General features: G+C 40.6%; 4 protein-coding genes and 1 long non-coding RNA gene across 5 annotated transcripts; 4 read left to right on the top strand and 1 right to left on the bottom strand.

Moving 5' to 3' along the window:
* Positions 1 to 1,731: 1,731 nt before the first annotated feature.
* Positions 1,732 to 7,832, top strand: LOC116935293. The gene is made up of 4 exons (XM_045167835.1): positions 1,732 to 1,831; positions 1,893 to 1,971; positions 2,036 to 4,644; positions 4,696 to 7,832. Exons 3-4 carry the CDS (start codon positions 2,142 to 2,144, stop codon positions 7,830 to 7,832), a joined length of 5,640 nt encoding a protein of 1,879 aa, XP_045023770.1. The 5' UTR covers positions 1,732 to 1,831; positions 1,893 to 1,971; positions 2,036 to 2,141.
* A 134-nt stretch (positions 7,833 to 7,966) lies between these two features.
* LOC123468198 lies at positions 7,967 to 8,317 on the top strand. The gene is made up of 3 exons (XR_006642105.1): positions 7,967 to 8,066; positions 8,128 to 8,206; positions 8,271 to 8,317. It is a non-coding gene; the product is annotated as an uncharacterized LOC123468198 (long non-coding RNA).
* Positions 8,318 to 10,210: 1,893 nt separating this feature from the next.
* LOC123468201 lies at positions 10,211 to 12,718 on the top strand. Its single transcript, XM_045167834.1, has 4 exons — positions 10,211 to 10,353; positions 10,606 to 10,866; positions 11,092 to 12,137; positions 12,186 to 12,718. The coding sequence occupies exons 1-4, from the start codon at positions 10,211 to 10,213 to the stop codon at positions 12,716 to 12,718; spliced, it is 1,983 nt and encodes a 660-aa protein (XP_045023769.1).
* A 4,193-nt stretch (positions 12,719 to 16,911) lies between these two features.
* Positions 16,912 to 17,763, bottom strand: LOC123468200. The gene is made up of 3 exons (XM_045167833.1): positions 17,724 to 17,763; positions 17,204 to 17,441; positions 16,912 to 17,139 (listed from the first exon to the last, which is right to left on the bottom strand). The coding sequence occupies exons 1-3, from the start codon at positions 17,761 to 17,763 to the stop codon at positions 16,920 to 16,922; spliced, it is 498 nt and encodes a 165-aa protein (XP_045023768.1). The 3' UTR covers positions 16,912 to 16,919.
* Positions 17,764 to 21,256: 3,493 nt separating this feature from the next.
* Positions 21,257 to 23,423, top strand: LOC116933574 (the record flags this gene model as incomplete). The annotated part of the gene is given in 4 exon segments (XM_045167832.1): positions 21,257 to 21,508; positions 21,510 to 21,989; positions 22,050 to 22,145; positions 22,440 to 23,423. Coding segments are annotated over 4 exon segments (1,812 nt in total), but the record flags the coding sequence as incomplete, so codon positions are not given.
* Positions 23,424 to 24,072: the final 649 nt, after the last annotated feature.

Raw genomic sequence — 24,072 nt, 5'->3', positions numbered from 1 at the left:
GCAGTTTACATATAGAAATAAAAACTCATGGTATAACAGTGTATTCACATTGAATACAAGTATATTCCATGCAGTTTACATATAGAAGTAAAAACTCATGGTAAAACATTGTATTCACATTGAATACAAGTATATTTGATGCAGTTTACATATAGAAGTAAAAACTCATGGTATAACAGTGTATACACATTGAATACAAGTATATTTGATGCTGTTTACATATAGAAGTAAAAACTCATGGTATAACAGTGTATTCACATTGAATACGAGTATATTTGATGCTGTTTACATATAGAAGTAAAAACTCATGGTATAACAGTGTATTCACATTGAATACAAGTATATTTAATGCTGTTTACATATAGAAGTAAAAACTCATGATATAACAGTGTATTCACATTGAATACAAGTATATTTGATGCTGTTTACATATAGAAGTAAAAACTCATGGTATAACAGTGTATTCACATTGAATACAAGTATATTCCATGCAGTTTACATATAGAAGTAAAAACTCATGGTATAACAGTGTATTCACATTTAATACAAGTATATTACATGCAGTTTACGTATAGAAGTAAAAACTCATGGTATAACAGTGTATTCACATTGAATACAAGTATATTCCATGCAGTTTACATATAGAAGTAAAAACTCATGGTATAACAGTGTATTCACATTGAATACAAGTATATTCCATGCAGTTTACATATAGAAGTAAAAACTCATGGTATAACAGTGTATTCACATTGAATACAAGTATATTCCATGCAGTTTACATATAGAAGTAAAAACTCATGGTATAACAGTGTATTCACATTGAATACAAGTATATTCCATGCAGTTTACATATAGAAGTAAAAACTCATGGTATAACAGTGTATTCAAATTGAATACAAGTATATTCCATGCAGTTTACATATAGAAGTAAAAACTCATGGTATAACAGTGTATTCACATTGAATACAAGTATATTCCATGCAGTTTACATATAGAAGTAAAAACTCATGGTATAACAGTGTATTCACATTGAATACAAGTATATTCCATGCAGTTTACGTATAGAAGTAAAAACTCATGCTATAACAGTGTATTCACATTGAATACAAGTATATTTGATGCTGTTTACATATAGAATTAAAAACTCATGGTATAACAGTGTATTCACATTGAATACAAGTATATTTGATGCTGTTTACATATAGAAGTAAAAACTCATGGTATAACAGTGTATTCACATTGAATACAAGTATATTCCATGCAGTTTACATATAGAAGTAAAAACTCATGGTATAACAGTGTATCCACATTGAATACAAGTATATTTGATGCTGTTTACATATAGAAGTAAAAACTCATGGTATAACAGTGTATTCACATTGAATACAAGTATATTTGATGCTGTTTACATATAGAAGTAAAAACTCATGGTATAACAGTGTATCCACATTGAATACAAGTATATTTGATGCTGTATACATAAAGAAGTAAAAACTCATGGTATAACAGTGTATTCACATTGAATACAAGTTTATTCCATGCAGTTTACATATAGAAGTAAAAACTCATGGTATAACAGTGTATTCACATTGAATACAAGTTTATTCCATGCAGTTTACATATAGAAGTAAAAACTCATTGTTCCAGCAAAAATCGACGCTTAATTTATTCGGCTGCTGTTTATATGATTATGTTTGTAATTGTAACGGTCGTTTCGAGTCGTAAGAGGCCATTTTTTGCCTAGTAAGTTTCTGATTCTGAAAGCTCTTTATCTGGTACGCTATTGGTGTCGTTTATTGTGTGTGTCCACTTGATTCTGCTCTGCATTCAGGTACTTGATTGAAATGTTATTTTATGACGTAAATTAATGTATTGTGTATTTGTGTTTAGAGTGTGTTAATTAATGCGTGATCTCTATTGAGTCACCCCTGGTATTTCTGGTCATAGCCCACTCCTAATTGTGGACCCTGGGTAATTTATTATATTATTGCTGATGTGTCTTGCTTGAATGTAATTATTATGTATATCTATTTAGGCACCAGTTGAAAAGTGTAATATAATTGTATTACTCGTTGGCCCTAGCATTGTATTTCTTGGTTTCATTGGTGATCGTAGCAGGACACGCTGCAAGAAGAAAGACAATGACAAAGGGCAAGAAGAAGGCTGCTCAAGCTCATCCTGAACCTGACGAAGACACAATTGCAGGAAGAAGGAAGAATCGAAACGTCCAGTCCATTTATCAAAGACAAGCAGAAGATCTGGGCAAGTCTCCAGCACAGTCAGTCAACGATGATGGACAAGGACTCAACCTTCAGACCCCAAATGCAAAAAGTGAAACCACATCTCAACACAGTAGAGCTCAAGATGCTGTTGAACGTGATGCTGTGCGTTCCAAAATTGATTTAGCATGCCAGATGATCAACAAGCTGATAGCAGAAAATGGTTCCCGCCGAGCATGTCGCGGATTAGTTGACAAGCTCGACTCCATGTATGCAGACACCGAACGTCTTAACTTGTTGGCTGTCATGCCGAATCATACAGAAGAGTTTGGAAGACAAGCAGCCATCCAAATTGCACTGTTCACCCAAATTGAGACAGCAAAGGAAGACGTAGATGAATTCATCAATTCTCGTGCAGACGAAGCTTCTTCCATTGCTTCCTTTCAGCCTCTTTCTATTCGAAGCGAGGTATTGAGAAACTGGACTCAAACGACTTCTCAAGCCCTAGCTGATGCGAAACAGAAAGCTGAAGAAGCTCAACGAAACGCAGAAAAGTTGCAGAAGGAGTCAGTCAACGCGAATAGGAAAGCGGAAGAAGCAAACAAAGAGGTGGAAAATTTAACAGGTGCTATGGAGAAAAGAAAATCTGCAAATACAGTCATCAGTAATGGACAACACGACTGGGGAGACAAAGAAGCTGCTATCAACGATTGGCGTCGGAAACCCCTCATTGAACCAAGGTCTCGAGAAACCGAAGAGGAAGGCGAGCCTGATTGCTGGATTGACCGACATTGCTCCGGTTTGGAAGATCCGACCTGGTTTTATTCTCACAAGGCCCCGTCATTGAAAAGCGAACTTCCGGTATTTTCTGGTAAAGCTTTAGACTGGTTCTGGTGGATTGATCTGTATCGTTCAATGGTGCATGATCAAAGAATTTCAGCTGGCGAGAAGTTAGCAATTTTGAAGAGTCGTTTAAGCGGTGAGCAACTGGACATTGTTCAAGGTTTAGGAGGAGGAGAACCCGCGTACAAGTCAGCGCTTTCTCGTCTCAAGCAGGCAGCTGGACGCCGGGATGTCATGCGAGTTGCCCATCTCAGTGAACTCGATCGAATGGATCTCGGACGTGATCCAACGGCATTACGTCGGTTTGCAGAAAAGGCGCGGACTCATTTCTTCGATTTGACGCGGATTGGAGAAACTTCAAGCTCTGACATCATTGAACGTTTATGCCGGAAACTTCCTCCAGCAGATCGACTCGAGTGGAATTCCAGAAGAGGAACTGGATTGGAGCGTAGAAGTCTCAACGAATTTGGGGAGTGGCTCTGTGTAAGAGCTTCGGCTTATCAAAACGCGTACAATATTGCAGCAGAACAATCATCTGGAAATGGGTTTGGCAGTTCACGACATCGTCCGACCACCGCTCGTGCTCATCACACTAGCTTCGAACCAGATCGTTCCGACAAGCCCTACAAAAGTCGCTGTTATTGTTGCAATGAAGAGCACCGTGTTTTATCTTGCCCAACGTTCAAGGCAATGCCGACCAAGGAGAAGATCCGATTCTGCATTAGAAGGCGGTTGTGTCTCAAATGTTTTGGGGCGAAGCATTCAGCCAAAGATTGTACGTTTGGAAAAGGATGTGGAGTGAAGGATTGCCCTTATGAACATCACAGCTTACTCCATGATGCAGGGAATATTCCGACTGTAAAAGGCGACAGTCATCACACTTCTCTTTCAGCCCGAGCGGATCAAATGAAGGTGGCGCTGGGAGTAATTCGGACCGAAGCCTACGCTATGGATGGTACAGTTATTCCGGTGTCGATGATGATCGATGAAGGCAGCGACACTACACTGTTTCGAGAAGATTTCCTCCGGCGTCTGAAGATAATAGGGAAGAAACAAAAGCTGGATCTTGTTGGTGTAACAGGTGCCGAACGTTACGATTCCCAACGTGCTGACGTGCGATTTCGACTACCTGACGGCGAAGAAACGATTATCGCCGGACTGACGATACCGCAAGTCGCTCGCCCTACTCCAATTGTTAATTGGGATGAACTGAAGCAACGTTGGCCCCATCTTGCCGACGTGCCCGTTATGAAGAGTGGAGGAAAGATCGACGTATTGTTGGGTCTTGATCATTCTCATTTGATTGCAGTGTTAGAATCGAGAGTAGGTGGAGATGATGAACCTTTTGCCTCTCGAACCCGATTGGGATGGATTGTTCGTGGCTTGCTTGGAGGAGACATTGGTCCGATGACTGCACGCTCTTATCATCTCACTGCAACGTCAAGAGAAGAAGGTCCGGCTGTTCAAGACTCCTTAGATGCCGAATTTAGAGCCTTTTGCGAAACAGAAAACTTTGGAACGGAGTTTCGAGGCGAAGGTTTGTCGGAGTCAGAGCAGAAGGCCGAGAAAATCGTCAATGAAGGTTTGCGAAAATTATAAGTTGGCTATGAAGCTCCGCTGACTTGGATTGAAGGTGAACCAGCATTTGAAAATTATCGAAAGCTCGCACAACATCGTCTTCAAGATGTACGACAACGCTTCAAGAAGGACCCTAAGCTTGAAGAAGATTACCGAAAAGCCATAAAGAAATATATCGACGAAGAATATGCGTCGCTAGTTGAAGATGAAAATCTCTACTCCAACGACCAGTTTTATCTTCCCCATCACGGAGTCTACAAAAAGGTCTACGGGAAGAAAGAGCGAAAATTGCGAGTCGTGTTTGATGGAGCTTCTTGCTGGAAACGGAAGAGTTTGAACGATGGAATGCGGCCTGGTCCGAAACTTCAAAATGATTTAGCTAAAGTTCTTATTCGATTTCAACAGGGAGAAATCGCCTTTTCAGCAGATATCACAGCCATGTACAGCCGAATTCGACTGAAGCCAAGTGATGCCCGATTTCATCGATTCCTATGGCAGGAACCTGGATCAGAAAAGATTTTAACGTATCAGATGGACCGTCTGCCCTTCGGACTAAATTGTTCTTCGTTTATTGCTCTCAAGACAGTGCAGCGAGCTGCTGCCGATGCAAAGACGGGGAAGAAGGATTGCATTGAAGCGGTCGAGAATAACATGTACATGGACGATTTATTAAAAGCTGCCGATAGTGAAGAATTAGCCATTGACAACGCGAAGAATATTCGGGACGGATTGGCAGAAGGAGATTTTCATCTTACCAATTGGATCTCAAACTCACCAAAACTTGTCGCAGCTCTTCAACCAATTGAAAGCTCTACCGTTGATTCAACATGCAGTTTAGCTTCTGATGAAGCCGAAAAGTTGCTGGGAATATTTTACGAGCCTAGTACCGACGATCTAACCTTCCGAGTAACCGGTGCGGATGAGGTGGAGTGGACACGTGCTGGATTACTCAGCAAAGTGGCCGCCGTTTATGATCCATTAGGTCGTGCAGCTCCTCTGATTGTCAAAGCGAAGATTAAACTACGCGAATTAGGCATCAAGGGCCTGAATTGGAAGGACGTCGTGACCGGAGAAGATAAGGCATGGTGGCAACGCTGGTTCAGCACGCTGAAACAATTAAACAGCATCCGGATGCCAAGGAATCTTCAGCCGAACAAAAGAAATATCAAGAGCAGTCAACTCTTAACGTTTTGTGATGCATCCGAAGAGGCCGTTGCAGATGCAGTGTATTTGAATACCTCCTACGAAGACGGTTCCTCTAGTTGCCGATTGGTGATGGCGAAAACAAAATTGGCTCCTCGTAAAACTATTTCAATTCCTAAATTGGAACTTAATGCCGCTCTGCTTGGCGCAAGACTTTCCAGGTACGTGGAAGAGGCGCTAAACCTTCCTGGTCTCACCCGACTGTTCTGGACGGATTCAAGTACCACACGGAATTGGCTACGAGCTGTTGCCGCTCACTATACGCCATTTGTCAGCCATAGAATTGGAGAAATTCAATCTGTCACCGATCCGAGCGAATGGAGATTTGTGCCTGGAAAACAAAATATCGCAGATGTCGCTACGCGGTCGCTTCTCGTCGATGAAGAACCAATTCCACCTGGCTGGCTAGAAGGTCCTGATTTCTTGAAACAACCGGTTGACCTGTGGCCAAAAGATTTACCCTGGATGGCTGTTTCCGCCGAGCGAAGTGCTGCCCATTCTCAACATTTGACGAAAACACGGTTCGAGCATGATTGGTCAAAATTGAAAATTGATTCATCTAATCTTTCCAGCTGTCTCAAGATGGAAGGCCCCTACCAAGAGTTGGTGCGTCGGTGTCAAGAAGAAGAATTTAATGAAGAGATCCAGCAGCTCCGCCGAAATAGACCGCTCAGCCGAACATCGAGACTTCAACAATTAAGTCCGTTTTTAGATAGCGACGGAATTCTACGACTTGGAGGCCGCATCCGTCGAGCCCGTTTACCCTATGACATCCTGCATCCTCCAATCCTGCCAGGAAAGCATGTTCTTGCAGAGGCGATCATCATAGCGATCCATAACGAGGAGCATCACGTCGGCACGGATTTTCTACATTCAAAGGCTCGGCAACACTTCTGGATTCTACAAGGGAAGGAGCTGGCAAAGAAAATTCGCTTCAAATGTTCAACTTGTATTAAGACAAGAGCCAAGTTAGCAACTCAGAAGATGGGAGATCTTCCAGCTGCCCGTTTGGATTCATACTCCGCCCCATTTACCCATGTCACGCTTGATTATTTTGGGCCGATAGAAACTTCGGCGTACAGGGGGAGGATTACCAAGCGATATGGCTTACTTTTATCCTGTTGTGTAACGCGCTATGTTTATCTAGACCTGGCCCAATCATTTTCGACGCCGGATTTTCTTTATTGTTTTCGTCGCTTCGTCGGGGAGTATGCAAAACCATCTGAAGTCTTCAGTGATAATGGCACGAATTTCGTCGGCGCAGAAAAGGAAATGGTGGCAGCCGTTCGTGAGCTACAGATGGACGACAAATTTCAAGAATTCGTTCAAACGAAGTCGATTGTTTGGAAATTCCAGCCGCCCAGTGCTCCACATTTCGGCGGATCTCATGAATCGTTGGTGAAATCCGTGAAAAGAGCGCTCTACCGAGCATTGGATACGGAAAAGGCCAGCTTAAGATATCCGACGGATGAGATGCTGAGAACTCTGCTGAAGGAGGTATCAGGCCAGCTAAACAGCCGTCCCTTGACGCTCGCGAGTAACGACCCGGAAGATTTTCGACCAATTACCCCAAGAGATTTCTTAAATTTGCCGCCAACTTCCGATTTACCTGCTGGAATCGTCAAAAATGCTCTCCCTCGGGACCATGTGAGATATGTCAAGAAGATGGCTAATCTCGTTTGGGATTTGTGGACAAAATTTTATCTTCCCACTTTAATTCCTCGACGAAAATGGACGACGGAGGAAAGGAATTTTGTCGTCGGAGACGCCGTGATGGTGTCAGAGAGCAATCTACCGCCCAGCCAATGGAAAATGGGGCGCGTGATCGAAGTCTTCCCTGGATCCGACGGTCTCGTCCGAGTAGTCAAAGTGAAGACTGGTAGCGGTGATTATTTACGAGCAATCCATCGACTAGTATTATTGGAACAAGGTTCGGCCAGCGTTCCGCTGACCTCGGGGGAGAATGTTCCAGCGAAAATCGACGCTTAATTTATTCGGCTGCTGTTTATCTGATTATGTTTGTAATTGTAACGGTAGATGTCACGTCGAATAATCAGAGGGCGTAGCTATCAGCTGATCAGTTGTTTGCTTCTGTCTGATTTCGTTTCGAGTCGTAAGAGGCCATTTTTTGCCTAGTAAGTTTCTTATTCTGAAAGCTCTTAATCTGGTACGCTATTGGTGTCGTTTATTGTGTGTGTCCACTTGATTCTGCTCTGCATTCAGGTACTTGATTGAAATGTTATTTTATGACGTAAATTAATGTATTGTGTATTTGTGTTTAGAGTGTGTTAATTAATGCGTGATCTCTATTGAGTCACCCCTGGTATTTCTGGTCATAGCCCACTCCTAATTGTGGACCCTGGGTAATTTATTATATTATTGCTGATGTGTCTTGCTTGAATGTAATTATTATGTATATCTATTTAGGCACCAGTTGAAAGGTGTAATATAATTGTATTACTCGTTGGCCCTAGCATTGTATTTCTTGGTTTCACTCATGGTATAAAAGTGTATTCATATTGAATACAAGTATATTTGATGCTGTTTACATATAGAAGTAAAAACTCATGGTATAACAGTGTATTTACATTGAATACAAGTATATTTGATGCAGTATACATATAGAAGTAAAAACTCATGGTATAACAGTGTATTCACATTGAATACAAGTATATTCCATGCAGTTTAAATATAGAAGTAAAAACTCATGGTAAAACAGTGTATTCACATTGAATACAAGTATATTTGATGCTGTTTACATATAGAAGTGAAAACTCATGGTATAACAGTGTATTCACATTGAATACAAGTATATTCCATGCAGTTTACGTATAGAAGTAAAAACTCATGGTATAACAGTGTATTCACATTGAATACAAGTATATTTGATGCTGTTTACATATAGAAGTAAAAACTCATGGTATAACAGTGTATTCACATTGAATACAAGTATATTTGATGCTGTTTTTATATAGAAGTAAAAACTCATGGTATAACAGTGTATTCACATTGAATACAAGTATATTTGATGCTGTTTACATATAGAAGTAAAAACTCATGGTATAACAGTGTATTCAAATTGAATACAAGTATATTCCATGCAGTTTACAAATAGAAGTAAAAACTCATGGTATAACAGTGTATTCACATTGAATACAAGTATATTCCATGCAGTTTACATATAGAAATAAAAACTCATAGTATAACAGTGTATTCACATTGAATACAAGTATATTCCATACAGTTTACATATAGAAGTAAAAACTCATGGTATAACAGTGTATTCACATTATACTCATGGTATAACAGTGTATTCACATTGAATACAAGTATATTCAATGCAGTTTACATATAGAAGTAAAAACTCATGGTATAACAGTGTATTCACATTGAATACAAGAATATTCCATGCAATTTACGTATAGAAGTAAAAATTCATGTTATAACAGTGTATTCACATTGAATACAAGTATATTTGATGCAGTATACATATAGAAGTAAAAACTCATGGTATAACATTGTATTAACATTGAATACAAGTATATTCCATGCAGTTTACATATTGTCGCGGGTGAAAAGGGGTAAACATTATCTCCTAACACAGATGATTCACCCGCTCGTTGGACTATGTTGCGAGCGTGGGAATGATTCATCTTCAGTTATCTGTACTAAAGAAGATACGGAGACATGCGCTCCGGAAAAGGGCGTATATTGTATTTCGGTATAAATACCAGCGTAAAATTCAGTTAAAGTGTAGTTCCCTGGAGTCTTCAGACGCTCTCCGAGTTTGGTATGGTCATCCCTTATTGTTATTAGTTAAAAGTGAATAATTGTCTAGAATTTAAGTCATCACTTGTTGTATTCGTTTATTCCTGTCCAAATACAACTCGTGCGACAATTGGTGGAGATACAGTCCGTTACCCGTGAGTAACAAAATCGTGCTTTAAGTGGCAATTGTTAAGAACGCAGCTCGTTACCAGTAAGTGACGAAGTCGTGCGGCAGTTGTGGTTAGCTGATGCCGACGAAGAAAAACCCACGACTACCCAGTTGCCCAAGAGACCCCAGCCGACGATTACACCCACTTCAAGAACTGTCAAGCGCTCCCGAAGAGGCTTTACTCACCCCAGACTCATCATCGGAGAGTGGAACTTCCGTTGTTGGTGAAGCCCAAACTCTTGAAGGGACCATTTCAAGAGAGCCCCTAATTGAAGAAGCTGACAGCCAGGGCGAATCAACCGAGGCTGAAGATTTAAACTCGGATCCAGAAACCGAGGTCGTGTTGAGAGCCGCAAATCCAGTTGTTCCAGTAGGCGGACAACAAGTTATACTGCCAACAGGGCATATTATACAGCAGCAAAGACAAGCTATGACAGCTGTCAGGAAATTCATCAGCCCGCCTATATTTCGAGGTGGTCCCGATGAAGATGCGCGCCAATGGATGGAGCGTTATGAGACGATTTCTTCCCACAACGGATGGGGCGATGCTGAAAAACGTAACAATTTCAGCATGTACTTGGATGACACGGCAAGGAACTGGTTCCTGTGCGCAAGAGTCCCGAACGACTGGAACGACGTTGCGGCTCAACCTGCGGCAGGAGGAAACCCTGCCACGCCTGCAGTTACCGGTCTTCGTTCGATGTTTTTAAAAGAGTTTCAACCTGATAACTACGGTCTTTTTCAAGAGACAAGGCTAAGGAGCAGAACACAAGGAATGGACGAACCAGCCGTTAGGTACTATTACGAAATCCTCAACCTTTGCAGAATGGTCGATCCAAATATGACGGAAGCACACCGATTGGAACATCTTTTTCGAGGACTTCGACCGGCTCTTCTTAGAAAAATCTATCCGATGAAACCAAAAACATGTGAAGAATTTTTGACACTGGCAAAATCATATACAGAAGCATCGCTCATGTCCGAAGCAAGAGGATGGAAAGACGCAGCAATGGAATCACAGAGACCCCCTGAGCAGTTACCGAACCTTTCCGTCGTCTATCCAGACCAGCAGGCAGAATTTATGAAATCAATGCGCGAATTAATCCAAGAAACCTGTGAGAAATTAATGGCAAAGGAGAAAAACGAGCAAGGAAAAGCAAAAGTATCCTTTAACACTAAGGGACGTACCATTGATGGTAAACCGAACTGCTTCTATTGCAAGAAGTCCGGACATATCGCCCGGCACTGTTTTAAAAATCCGGAATCTCCAAATTACAAAGCTCCGAAACTGGATGGAGCATCGGCAGCGACGCCAACGGCGAACGCAGCAGTTAACCTGGCGACTCAAGATCCTAACGAGCAGGAAGAAAAGCACCTATTAAATTTCGATGGAACAAACTTGATTAAAGAACCTGTGTTTTGTGGTGAGGTAAAGGCAACGGCAGTAATTGACACTGGTGCTGCTGTGACAGTGATCTCTCCCGATTTATTGAAGAAAACACAATTCATTCAGCAGCCATGGGATGGTTCTGGAATTATCCTCGCAAATGGATCACGAGTAATGCCCCTTGGAGCAGCCGAAATTCTCGTGACGCACAAAAACAGATCTGTGAAAGGAAAAGCAATAGTTATGGCAATGTCAGGAATGGAACTGTTAATGGGAAATGATTTCCTCGCACAATTTGGATCGATACGGATTAATTACCAGGCAGAGAAACCTCTTCTCACCATGGGTGATTTTCCGCTTGCGGCTATCTCTCTTCCAGCCGAGGAAGAATCTGAAGCCACCGTGTTAGTGTCTAATGAACGTCAGGAAATTCCTGCGTATTCAATTAAACCAGTTCCAGCAAAAGTGTCGAGCAAAATGGAAGGTGCTTGTGTCTTGAAACCTTCGAATTCGCTTATGGCCACAACAAGTCTGTCTACGGGACACGCCATCGTGCAGAATGACCTGGAAAATATTCCCGTAGCAAACCTGTCCCCCAAATCAGTATGGCTGGAAAAAGGTGTAACGCTTGGTACATTAGAAGAATTCCAAGAGGGGGAAAACGCCGAAGAATCTAATGAAGCTTCAGGAGAAGTTACGGTGGAGAAAGTAAGTCAAAAAGAAGAAAAATTATTGGATAATTTGAAAAGCAAAATCGGAAAAAACCTGGATGAAAACCAGAAAAGTGAGGTGTTGAAAATCCTTAGAAATTCCATCAGTTGTTTTGCCTTTGATGAAGATGATTTGGGACACTGTACGTTGGTGGAGCATGACATTAACACTGGAGTTAACCCTCCAATTCACCAGCTCCCTTATAAGAGTGCCTGGAAAGAACGAGCAGTGATCCAGACACAGGTGGAGGGAATGCTACGTCAGGGAATAATTGAACACTAGGACAGCCCTTGGTCTTCGCCTGTAGTCCTAGTAAAGAAGAAAGATGGAACTTGGCGTTTTTGTGTGGATTACCGCAAACTTAATGCGGTTACCGTAAAAGATTCCTATCCACTGCCTCGGATAGCTGATACATTGAGCCGCCTGGAGGGCGCTACAATTTTCTCCAGCATGGATCTTCAAGCCGGATATCATCAGGTTCCGGTTACCAGCAGAGATAGACAGAAGACAGCGTTCATAACGGCGGATGGATTGTATCAGTTCCGCGCTCTTCCATTTGGATTGACCAATGCCCCGGGCACCTTTCAGCGGGCAATGGATATTATTTTGGCTGGACTTCGATGGACGACGTGTTTGGTGTACCTAGATGACGTCATCGTCTACTCAGCAACGTTTGAACAACATTTGGAACGACTTCAATCAGTGATGAATTGCCTTGCAAAAGCCAATCTGAAACTGAAATGGTCAAAATGTTCATTTGCCGAGAATAACCTAAAAGTATTAGGACACGTCGTTACCCAGGAAGGTGTTGGCCCGGAGCCCCGGACCCTGAAAAATTAAAGGCAGTGGAAAAGTTCCCATGCCCGGCAGACGGTCACTCGACAGCAAACAAAATCAAACGAGTGCAAAGTTTTCTAGGATTGTGCTCCTATTATCGACGTCACATCCAAGATTTTGCAGCCATTGCACGCCCGCTCACATCGCTAACAAAGAAAGACATTCCATTCATTTGGGGAGTAGATCAAGTTAAAAGTTTCAACGCTCTAAAAATAGCACTTACATCGGCTCCAGTGCTCGCTCATCCAAACTACGAGTTGCCAATGGAAATTCTACCAGATGCCTGTGGTTTTGGAATAGGAGGTGTGTTAGCCCAACGCATCGATGGAGTCGAAAGACCAGTGGCATACGCAAGCCGATTGCTATCTAAATCAGAAACGAATTATTCAATCACGGAAAAAGTGTCTTGCATTAGTGTGTGTCTTACCAAGTTCAGATGTTTTGTGTGGGGCTGCCAAGGAAAGTGATCACTGATCATCAAGCATTGTGTTGGCTAATGAGCAAACGGGACCTCGCTGGACGTCTAGCACGTTGGAGTCTTTCACGCAGGAGTACGATATAACTATCGTATATCGTAGTGGAAAGGTTCACGACAACGCCGACTGCCTATCACGAAACCCACTTCAGCAGGTGGAAGAAATGGAAGATGACCGTTGCTTTATCGTGGCAGCTGTCGGATCGGAGGCATCGGACATCCTTTCTCCGAAGACGATGATTCAGTCGTCAGCAAACAGAGAGCAAATCGTGAGTGGAACGAAAAAATCTTGAATCTCCAGGAAGGCAAGAAAAGAGGAAAAACTTTGTGCTGTGCAACGGAAAACTTTACAAAGAAACGTTTAAGGGTGGAAAAAATTACAGAAGATTATGTGTACCCGCGGATTTTCGCGAAAAAATTTTGCAAGCTTTTCACGATGACATTGTTTCCGGCCATTTAGGCATCAAACGAACTCTCCAGAAAATTGGCAATAGATCTTTTGGCCCAAAATGAATCTTGACATAACCCGCTACGTTCAGAGTTGCGTGAGCTGTCAAGGAAGAAAAGGAGTTCCAGACCGACCTCCAGGATTCCTGCAATGCATAAAAGTAGAAAGACCTTTTGAGAAATTGGGTATGGATCTGCTAGGTCCATTCCCTTTGTCTCATAAGGGTAACAAAATGATAATTGTTGCAGTGGATTACCTTACTAAGTGGGTCGAATTAAAGGCTATGCCAACCGGCAAAGCAGATGACGTCGCTGAATTCTTCGTTAACCAAATTTTCCTACGCCATGGAGCCCAGAACAAATCATCACCGACCGAGGAAAATGCTTCGTGGCTGAATTAACCCAAGCGGTGGTCAAGAAGTTACACACCAACCACAAAACGACATCCAGTTATCATCCTCAAGCGAATGGGGCTGTGGAAAGAATGAATCATACGTTAGCAGCGATGATTTCTATGTATGTTAGTACAGACCAGCGTGATTGGGACGAGACCCTGCAGTACGTGTGCTTCGCGTACAACACAGCTAGGCAGGAATCAACCGGATACTCCCATTCTTTCTCCTGTATGGACGCGAGCCGAAATTGCCAATCGACTTGGAGCTGGGTGCTGATGCAAATCCATTACCGTCCGAAGATGACGCCACTCTAGACTACGCTGATCGCCTATTGGTTGAATTATCGACAGCAAGAAAATAGTGAAAATTAGAATGGAAGAAGTAAAAAATAAGCAGAAAGAAAGGTATGACTCTTTCACCGGGAGTTATCCTTCCGAGCAGGAGATTTAGTGCTAGTCTACAAGCCATTCAGAAAAGTGGAAAATCCGAAAAACTTCTCCATCGATGGTTAGGACCTTTAAAGTGTTAAGGAAAACCACACCGGTGAATTATGAAGTAATATCAGCAACGGGACGAGGAAAAACGGATATTGTGCACGTCATCCGTATGAAGCCATTTTCGAAATTCCCATAGAGTGGCAACGACCACAAGAGATTCCTCCCAGCAATCAGAGAAAACGCTGAAAAGAACAAAAAGATAAAGAGCCGAATCAGAAGATGTACCTGTTGTGGCCAATCCCCAAACAATAGCAGACGACGAGGAACACTTCCCGCACATCCCACAGCAGACGGCGTTACGGTAGTACCTCCTGTCCCGGCCGGAGAAACGCCGGCACAAGACCCATCCGTAATAGAAGACCACCGGCTAGGTACCTAACTTGCTTGGTCCCATTCCTGATGCTCCTGGTAACAATTACTAGCCCGCCAATGGCCATGGCCCTTATCCTGCGGAAAATACAACTTCAAGGAACATGTAGATGTCGCTTTCAGTGAATCAGCATGGACAATTGTTACGGACCTCGATTTAGGACCGGCCGGAGCAGCAATGGCTTATTTGCAGCAGAAAATTCTCCAACAGCAAGCAGTGGCAGAAAAATGGAGGCTGACTGGATCTCGACCTCAGAAAATAGCAGCAAAAGGATGTTCAGCAAGTTAAGAAGCTTCACAAAGGACCTGGAAAGCGTGACTGAACAATTAACGACCGTGAAAGAAGCCCTAAACACCAACCCGAGAAACCGACGTAGTCTCATCGACGGAGGCGGGTCAGCTCTAAAGTGGCTTTTTGGTGTTTCAACGCAGCAAGACCTAGAAGAATTAAATGGTCAAGTGCAACGGGTTAAACTAAACCAAAAGGAAATGATACACATTATGAAAAACAAGCTACTGTGCTGAATGAATCACTGTGGGAATCCAGAGCCAATGCTCAGTTGATCAAGGAACTCCGAGGACAGTTCGCAAACCTGCAAACGGTTACGGCGCAAATTTTAGAATGGAATTCAAAATTGGAAGAACTTGACTTAGACCATTTTGAGTACTTCTTCCAGCTAGATGACACCTTTGAGGCAATGTACCAGATCCTACAATGGTTACACCAACTCGCTGACAGCCTCAATATTGGATTCAGCCTATTAGCAAATGGACATTTAGCACCACAAATCATCGCTCCAGCAAGATTCAATGCAGTTATAAAAAATGTTAACAGACAGTTACCTAGAGGATGGTCCATTTCCAGCGATGAGTTTTGGGTCGCTTATCGAGAAGCCACAGTCACGGTAGCAGCACTGGAACATCAATTCAGAATATTTATCCAAGTTCCTATCTTCGATCACGCTCAACAATACAAACTATTTCAAGTTATAAGCCTGCCAGGAGCTGCAGATAATGGAACGCATAGCGTGAGCTTCAGCAACTTACCCGGCTTTCTTGCAGTGGCCGCCGACCTCGAGACATTTCTGGAGCTGTCCAAAGATGATGTCCGGGAGTGCAGCAAGATCGGCCGGCCGTTGTGTAAATTCCATACGGGCATCAGCAAAAGGAACGCCCGCAAGTCTTGCGCCATAGCGGTCTTCATGAACGACGTCCCACGAATCAAGACGCAGTGCCGGAAGAAATTTGCAGACTGGCGAGGACCCGAAGCGGTGTACATTGGAGCGAACCAATGGGCATTCTCGGCGACGAAATCACACGACATCGTCTTCTCATGCCCAGCCAATGTCGGACAACCGCCCCTACGAACAGTTAAATTACCAGCAGTTGGAATCTTTGAGGTACCTTTGGGATGTACAGCGAGAACGGAGGACTGGGTATTTCCAGCCAGCATGGAGGGAAATATCGAAGCGCCAAATTTACAAGCTGCGGTTCTACCATCGGTCAATGTCTTCTCCCAGGATCCGACGAGCAACAGCAGTAGGCGGCACATCGTCATCGAGATTCCGCGGGGGAATACAAGCTCCATCGACATGATAAGCGAATTACTCCAACGTAACGACCGCGCCAGGTTGGCAGCGGAAATGACGGGAGAACAGATCCATAACCTCGTGGCTGAAGTGGACAAACACACTGATGCATCTTTTGCCCGATATCCCTATGAAATGATAATAGTAATGTTAGTACTAAGTATAGGAATAGTATTTTTGAGTTATAAATATCACTTACTGAGTGAACGCTTAGCCGCTCACGAACAGCTCGATGTGGTCAGTCTACCACCCGGAGACCGCGGGAGGGAAGAACTAGAGATGCAAAACCTATAAAAAACTCGTCCTTTCAACCTATTAATTGTCTAGGGTATAATTAGCTTATTGCCTAGTAGAAAAAACAAAAGTAGAAAAAGTTCTTTCAAAAAACAAAATGTATTAAAGAGTTCATGTAAAATACCAGGATACACAGAATTAGTTAGTGGCGTCTTCCGACCGCAAGGAATTCAGCGCCTCCAGCGCCCCCAAGCGAGCCTCCAGTCGGGATTCCACGCTAGAGTACAGGATCTCGGGGTAAAAATCCGAACGTCGCGGATGAGGATGGTAAACATCCTCACCCGACTCCATCCACCACAGAAGCCGCGCGTAGTTGTGGGAATAGAGATCACGATAACGGGCGTAGCCAGGATACGTGCTAGATGGGGAGAAAAAGAAAATAAAAAGAAAAAAAATGTGTCCAAAGCAAATAACAAACTTACCTGTAGTAAAAGTCACCTAGCTCCCAAACTTCTCCAGCAAAGGGAATGAAGTCCAAACAGGCATCCGTTTCCTTGGCATCGATTAGAAGCGCCTCGAAAAGCTTCTGGTCTAACACATCCAGTCGGCAGTGACGGCTCACAGGGTCGCAAAACAACAATTTCGGCGAACCGCACAACGGCAACGTCGAAATACCTCCGGTTCTCCAGAATTTCAGAAAAGGTGAACATCTTGGAGGACCTGTATTCAGCAAAGACCAAAAAACTACTGTGCCGGCAGAAGGATGCACCCGAGTTTTATTCAGTTTCAATAACCTTCACGGATCAAATTATTACCTATCAGTTCCAAAAATTTTTTTTTTTCCCTTTCAATTTTTATCGGGGTTATAGTTAGCGTTAACAAGAGTGACCTTCCAGCCGTTATCACGGGTAGATTAGTACAGTCGGGTCGCCTGTCTTGAAGAAGGGGGACCTGTCGCGGGTGAAAAGGGGTAAACATTATCTCCTAACACAGATGATTCACCCGCTCGTTGGACTATGTTGCGAGCGTGGGAATGATTCATCTTCAGTTATCTGTACTAAAGAAGATACGGAGACATGCGCTCCGGAAAAGGGCGTATATTGTATTTCGGTATAAATACCAGCGTAAAATTCAGTTAAAGTGTAGTTCCCTGGAGTCTTCAGACGCTCTCCGAGTTTGGTATGGTCATCCCTTATTGTTATTAGTTAAAAGTGAATAATTGTCTAGAATTTAAGTCATCACTTGTTGTATTCGTTTATTCCTGTCCAAATACAACTCGTGCGACAATATAGAAGTTAAAACTCATGGTATAACAGTGTATTCACATTGAATACAAGTATATTCCATGCAGTTTACATATAGAAGTAAAAACTCATGGTATAACAGTGTATTCACATTGAATACAAGTATATTCCATGCAGTTTACATATAGAAGTAAAAACTCATGGTATAACAGTGTATTCACATTGAATACAAGTATATTCGATGCAGTTTACATATAGAAGTAAAAACTCATGGTATAACAGTGTATTCACATTGAATACAAGTATATTCCATGCAGTTTACATATAGAAGTAAAAACTCATGGTATAACAGTGTATTCACATTGAATACAAGTATATTCCATGCAGTTTACATATAGAAGTAAAAACTCATGGTATAACAGTGTATTCACATTGAATACAAGTATATTCCATGCAGTTTACATATAGAAGTAAAAACTCATGGTATAACAGTGTATTCACATTGAATACAAGTATATTCCATGCAGTTTACATATAGAAGTAAAAACTCATGGTATAACAGTGTATTCACATTGAATACAAGTATATTTCATGCTGTTTACATATAGAAGTAAAAACTCATGGTATAACAGTGTATTCACATTGAATACAAGTATATTTGATGCTGTTTACATATAGAAGTAAAAACTCATGGTATAACAGTGTATTCACATTGAATACAAGTATATTTGATGCTGTTTACATATAGAAGTAAAAACTCATGGTATAACAGTGTATTCACATTGAATACAAGTATATTCCATGCAGTTTACATATAGAAGTAAAAACTCATGGTATAACAGTGTATTCACATTGAATACAAGTATATTTGATGCTGTTTACATATAGAAGTAAAAACTCATGGTATAACAGTGTATTCACATTGAATACAAGTATATTCGATGCTGTTTACATATAGAAGTAAAAACTCATGGTATAACAGTGTATTCACATTGAATACAAGTATATTTGATGCTGTTTACATATAGAAGTAAAAACTCATGGTATAACAGTGTATTCACATTGAATACAAGTATATTTGATGCTGTTTACATATAGAAGTAAAAACTCATGGTATAACAGTGTATTCACATTGAATACAAGTATATTCCATGCAGTTTACATATAGAAGTAAAAACTCATGGTATAACAGTGTATTCACATTGAATACAAGTATATTCCATGCTGTTTACATATAGAAGTAAAAACTCATGGTATAACAGTGTATTCACATTGAATACAAGTATATTCGATGCAGTTTACATATAGAAGTAAAAACTCATGGTATAACAGTGTATTCACATTGAATACAAGTATATTTGATGCTGTTTACATATAGAAGTAAAAACTCATGGTATAACAGTGTATTCACATTGAATACAAGTATATTTGATGCTGTTTACATATAGAAGTAAAAACTCATGGTATAACAGTGTATTCACATTGAATACAAGTATATTTGATGCTGTTTACATATAGAAGTAAAAACTCATGGTATAACAGTGTATTCACATTGAATACAAGTATATTTGATGCTGTTTACATATAGAAAAAACTTACATGTAGAAGTAAAACTCATGGTATAACAGTGTATTCACATTGAATACAAGTATATTCGATGCAGTTTACATATAGAAGTAAAAACTCATGGTATAACAGTGTATTCACATTGAATACAAGTATATTTGATGCTGTTTACATATAGAAGTAAAAACTCATGGTATAACAGTGTATTCACATTGAATACAAGTATATTTGATGCTGTTTACATATAGAAGTAAAAACTCATGGTATAACAGTGTATTCACATTGAATACAAGTATATTCCATGCAGTTTACATATAGAAGTAAAAACTCATGGTATAACAGTGTATTCACATTGAATACAAGTATATTCCATGCAGTTTACATATAGAAGTAAAAACTCATGGTATAACAGTGTATTCACATTGAATACAAGTATATTCGATGCAGTTTACATATAGAAGTAAAAACTCATGGTATAACAGTGTATTCACATTGAATACAAGTATATTCGATGCAGTTTACATATAGAAGTAAAAACTCATGGTATAACAGTGTATTCACATTGAATACAAGTATATTCCATGCAGTTTACATATAGAAGTAAAAACTCATGGTATAACAGTGTATTCACATTGAATACAAGTATATTTGATGCTGTTTACATATAGAAGTAAAAACTCATGGTATAACAGTGTATTCACATTGAATACAAGTATATTCGATGCAGTTTACATATAGAAGTAAAAACTCATGGTATAACAGTGTATTCACATTGAATACAAGTATATTTGATGCTGTTTACATATAGAAGTAAAAACTCATGGTATAACAGTGTATTCACATTGAATACAAGTATATTTGATGCTGTTTACATATTGTAAAGAACCAAAACAATTTATTCTTTATTATTTTCATTATTTTTCCTACCCTTTATTCTTACGTAACATTAATTTTCTATACGCCCCTCTTTTCTATGTAATTTCTTCCTTAGACGTTTTACAGACTGATTTACCCTTCAAACGTTTCAACTTAATTTTCTTGTAGTTCGACCTTCATGAAACCCGTATAAAAACTTTTGTTCTATAGAAAATAGCGAGAGTCACTTTTCACAAATCAGTTCCTAAAAGAGTTGTTCCCCAATTTTTTGTGCTACTGAAATAAACTTTACTAGAAACGACAATGAAAAAGTAAGTTAAAATATAAATAACTTACATTTGGTGGCAGCGGAGTCGAACTCGGCTTTAGTGTTAAGCTGAATAGCGTGTGTTTTTTTTTGTTTGTTTTAAATTTTTATGGTAATAAGTGTTACTTATTACCTTCTCTCCGTTTTTTGGCTTCCTATTTGGTTGAATTTCTGGATAACTTTTCATAGTTATAAAAGAACATGCTTTGTTAGGAATTAGTTCGTTATAAAAGATGAGGGCAAATGAGGATAGCGGTTTAGAAACCACTTTAGAAAGAAGATCTGTAAGAAAAGGGCCACTAATACAAAGATTTGTTCGATCAGTACGTGAAAGGTTCACTCCCTTACGATCAGGAGGCGGGTCGACGTCAATTTTGAGAAATAACGAAAATCTAGGTGTCGAACTAGATAGTGATAGCCCACATCAATCCGATATTGATCTTCTTGATTCCAATGAAATTAAAGAATTGAGAAATGATGATCAGTGGAACGAAGTACTTAATATGCAAGTATCATCACAAGACGAAACCGTAGTCGAACCCCTGATAGGCGAGGAGACAAGAGAATTGTTATCATATAATCAACTTCTAGAACAGGCTCGGGCAATTACGGACCTTGAAAAAACAACAGATAGGGTAGAAAACACAGAAGATATCTCTATAGATTTCCAAAACCTAGAACTAGTAAATGAAGAGAACCAAGATCGGGCATGGTTTTATCAGCAATACGGAAATACGAGAATAACGGAAATTCCTGTTGACGATCTTATTTTTGAATTGCAGTATTTACTTCGAAGTGAAAAAAAAAATAGAGTTAACAAACAAAGAAGTAGGAACAGCCTTAAGAGCATTACTCTTAACCGAACCCACAATTTTGACACCAATAGAACTCTTTAAGCACTGTGGTCTAAAAACATACTACGAAAGTACTGATTCAGAGTATGAATCAGTGCATTCAGGAGAACAACAAAATAGGTCAGAATCAGACTTAGTGCCCCAATCTTTAGTAACACTCGAAACTGAGGAAGAAAGTTCTAAAAACAGCGTACCTATCAAAATTGTAAGAGCGGAAATCCACACGCAAGGCGATCAGATTCCTTTAGATTGTCCTAAATCGACCCCTAGTACCACAACAATCACTTGTCCGACGGTTACTCATTCACAGTCAAGTATGAATACTCAAATTCCTCAATCACAGTTAGCGTCCACTCCGTGTAACTATTTACCGTATCAAGGACTACAAAGTCGGAAAGTCTCCTTTACTCCAGCGTCGATCGTTGAGCAGTCAAACAAAATCACGCAAAATAAACCTTCAGAAGAAACAAACCAAGACATGCCCATTAAAATATACGTAAAAGAATTGAGCCGTTTGATGGAATCCGGAATGGATTATGAGGATGCTTCTAAAGCAGCTGATTGTATTGTGCAACACGTTCTAACGAATACTAAACGTTGCATTAATTCCTCTCAGAAAACGAAGCCTAATGGACAGCCTGTTTTTAGAACTAGCTCTCAGCCTTCATATCTTACCTCAACCCCTTTGCATACACAACCACTTGCGTTAAGTGGACAAAGTGTAAAAATCCCAAGCATGTACAATAAGCAAAGTAATAACGGAGCAACTCCAAAGTACTCAGTTACCAGCTCCATTCCTAAAATGAATCCCTTAGTAATGTGTCCGTCAAAAGTAAACAGTATAGGAAACACAAACAATTTTATTTCTAACGCCATCGATAAAAATAAAAAGTTACAACAAAGCCAAGCAATGACGTTATTTAGTAACGTCGGAATTTACGTAGACCGTGAACGCTCCGGTCGCTTTGATGACTGGCTTGCACATCTAGAATCAGTACTGGTTTTAGGCGATTTTGAGGAGTCAAGAAAAATTATCTTACTACGCTCCAAATTGTATGGTGAAGCGGCTGATGAGTTTGATAACTTTAAACTTGAAAACCCAATTAGCGCGCAAATTTACGACAGAGTAAAGGAGCGTTTAATTAAACTTTTCCACTCTACAGAGACCAGATCTAAACAAAGCGTTGAATTTCATAATATGCAACGGGAACCCGAAGAGAATATGAGACGTTATGCGAATCGTATACGCAAGGCCTTCCACTTAGCGTATCCTATAAAATCCACGATAGATAAAGCAACAGCTTTTTCCAGAGAACAAATTATGATGGACAGATTTCTGGAAGGGCTGTCTTTCGACGTCCAGACCAGACTTAAGTATAAAGAATTCGCAACTTTTGAAAAACTCATAGAAAAAGCTGAAATGACGGCCATGGCAGTAGAAGAAGCCCAAGTTAGATCCAGACTAAATGCTTTTCAGGCCAAATACGTCGAACCTAATAGAGAATTTACTAAAGTAAAGGAAGCTTTAGATCGCCTTAGTTCCCAGGTGGAATCAAACACTCACCAAAAACATTTAGAAGAAAACATGGAGAAAATGCAAAGACAATTATCCACCAGGAGAAACGTGAGTTTTTCACAGCGCTCACCACAGTTAAACCCTCCAATCAATAAAACAGGGGATTTATATTTTTGTGATTTTCACAACGATTGGGGCTATCACTCAATAAACAATTGTAAAACAAGGGAGAGTCAAGCTAATGATAAATGTTTTCGTTGTAAAGAAATTGGACACCGAGCAAACTTTTGTCCCCAGATAAAAAATTTGAAACCCACTCCTCCAGAGGGTTATGACGGAAATGGAAAAAAACTTCCTTTGTTTGAAGAAAGGGGAAACTAAAAACTACCGATGTAAGCGTTGGGCCCCTCGGTGGAACTAAGAAAAAGCCCCGACATCATATAAATAGTTTAGCAGTAAAATCTACAGTTCCTAGGATAAGAATAAAAATAGGAAATTCTGTTGTAAAAGCGCTGTTTGACACTGGAGCCGAGAGAAGCGTTATTAGCAGCACATTTTTTCATAAGCTTAAAGAAGGAAAGGAATTAATTAATTTCACTAAAGAGGTAGATGTGGATCTTTTCAGCATAAATGACAGGCGCCTCGTCACGGAAGGCACAATTACCGTTAACTTTTTTGTGGCAGAAGAAACGCCACGCCAAGCACTTAGGCAGAAATTCATAGTCGTAAATGGAATTGTTGAAGATTGCGTTCTAGGGCGCGATGCACTTTGGAAACATCAGTTTATCTATAACGGAAAACAACAGTCCATCTACCGAGTTCCGGAAATTGATCACTTCCAGGAAACAGAAAATCCCTTTGTGATTAGCAAATCTTTGAGAATTCCTCCAAATTCCACTAGTCTCCTAGAGACTAGAGAAGAGGAAACTCACCCTTTCAACCCTCTCAATACTTGTCATTTTGTTAGATGCTGTAATATTCCCTCCGG

This window comes from Daphnia magna, unplaced genomic scaffold, assembly GCF_020631705.1.
Source record: "Daphnia magna isolate NIES unplaced genomic scaffold, ASM2063170v1.1 Dm_contigs332, whole genome shotgun sequence".
Lineage (NCBI taxonomy): Eukaryota > Metazoa > Arthropoda > Branchiopoda > Diplostraca > Daphniidae > Daphnia > Daphnia magna.
Note: the sequence above shows the minus strand (reverse complement) of the source record. Positions and strands in the feature narration are given on the sequence as shown.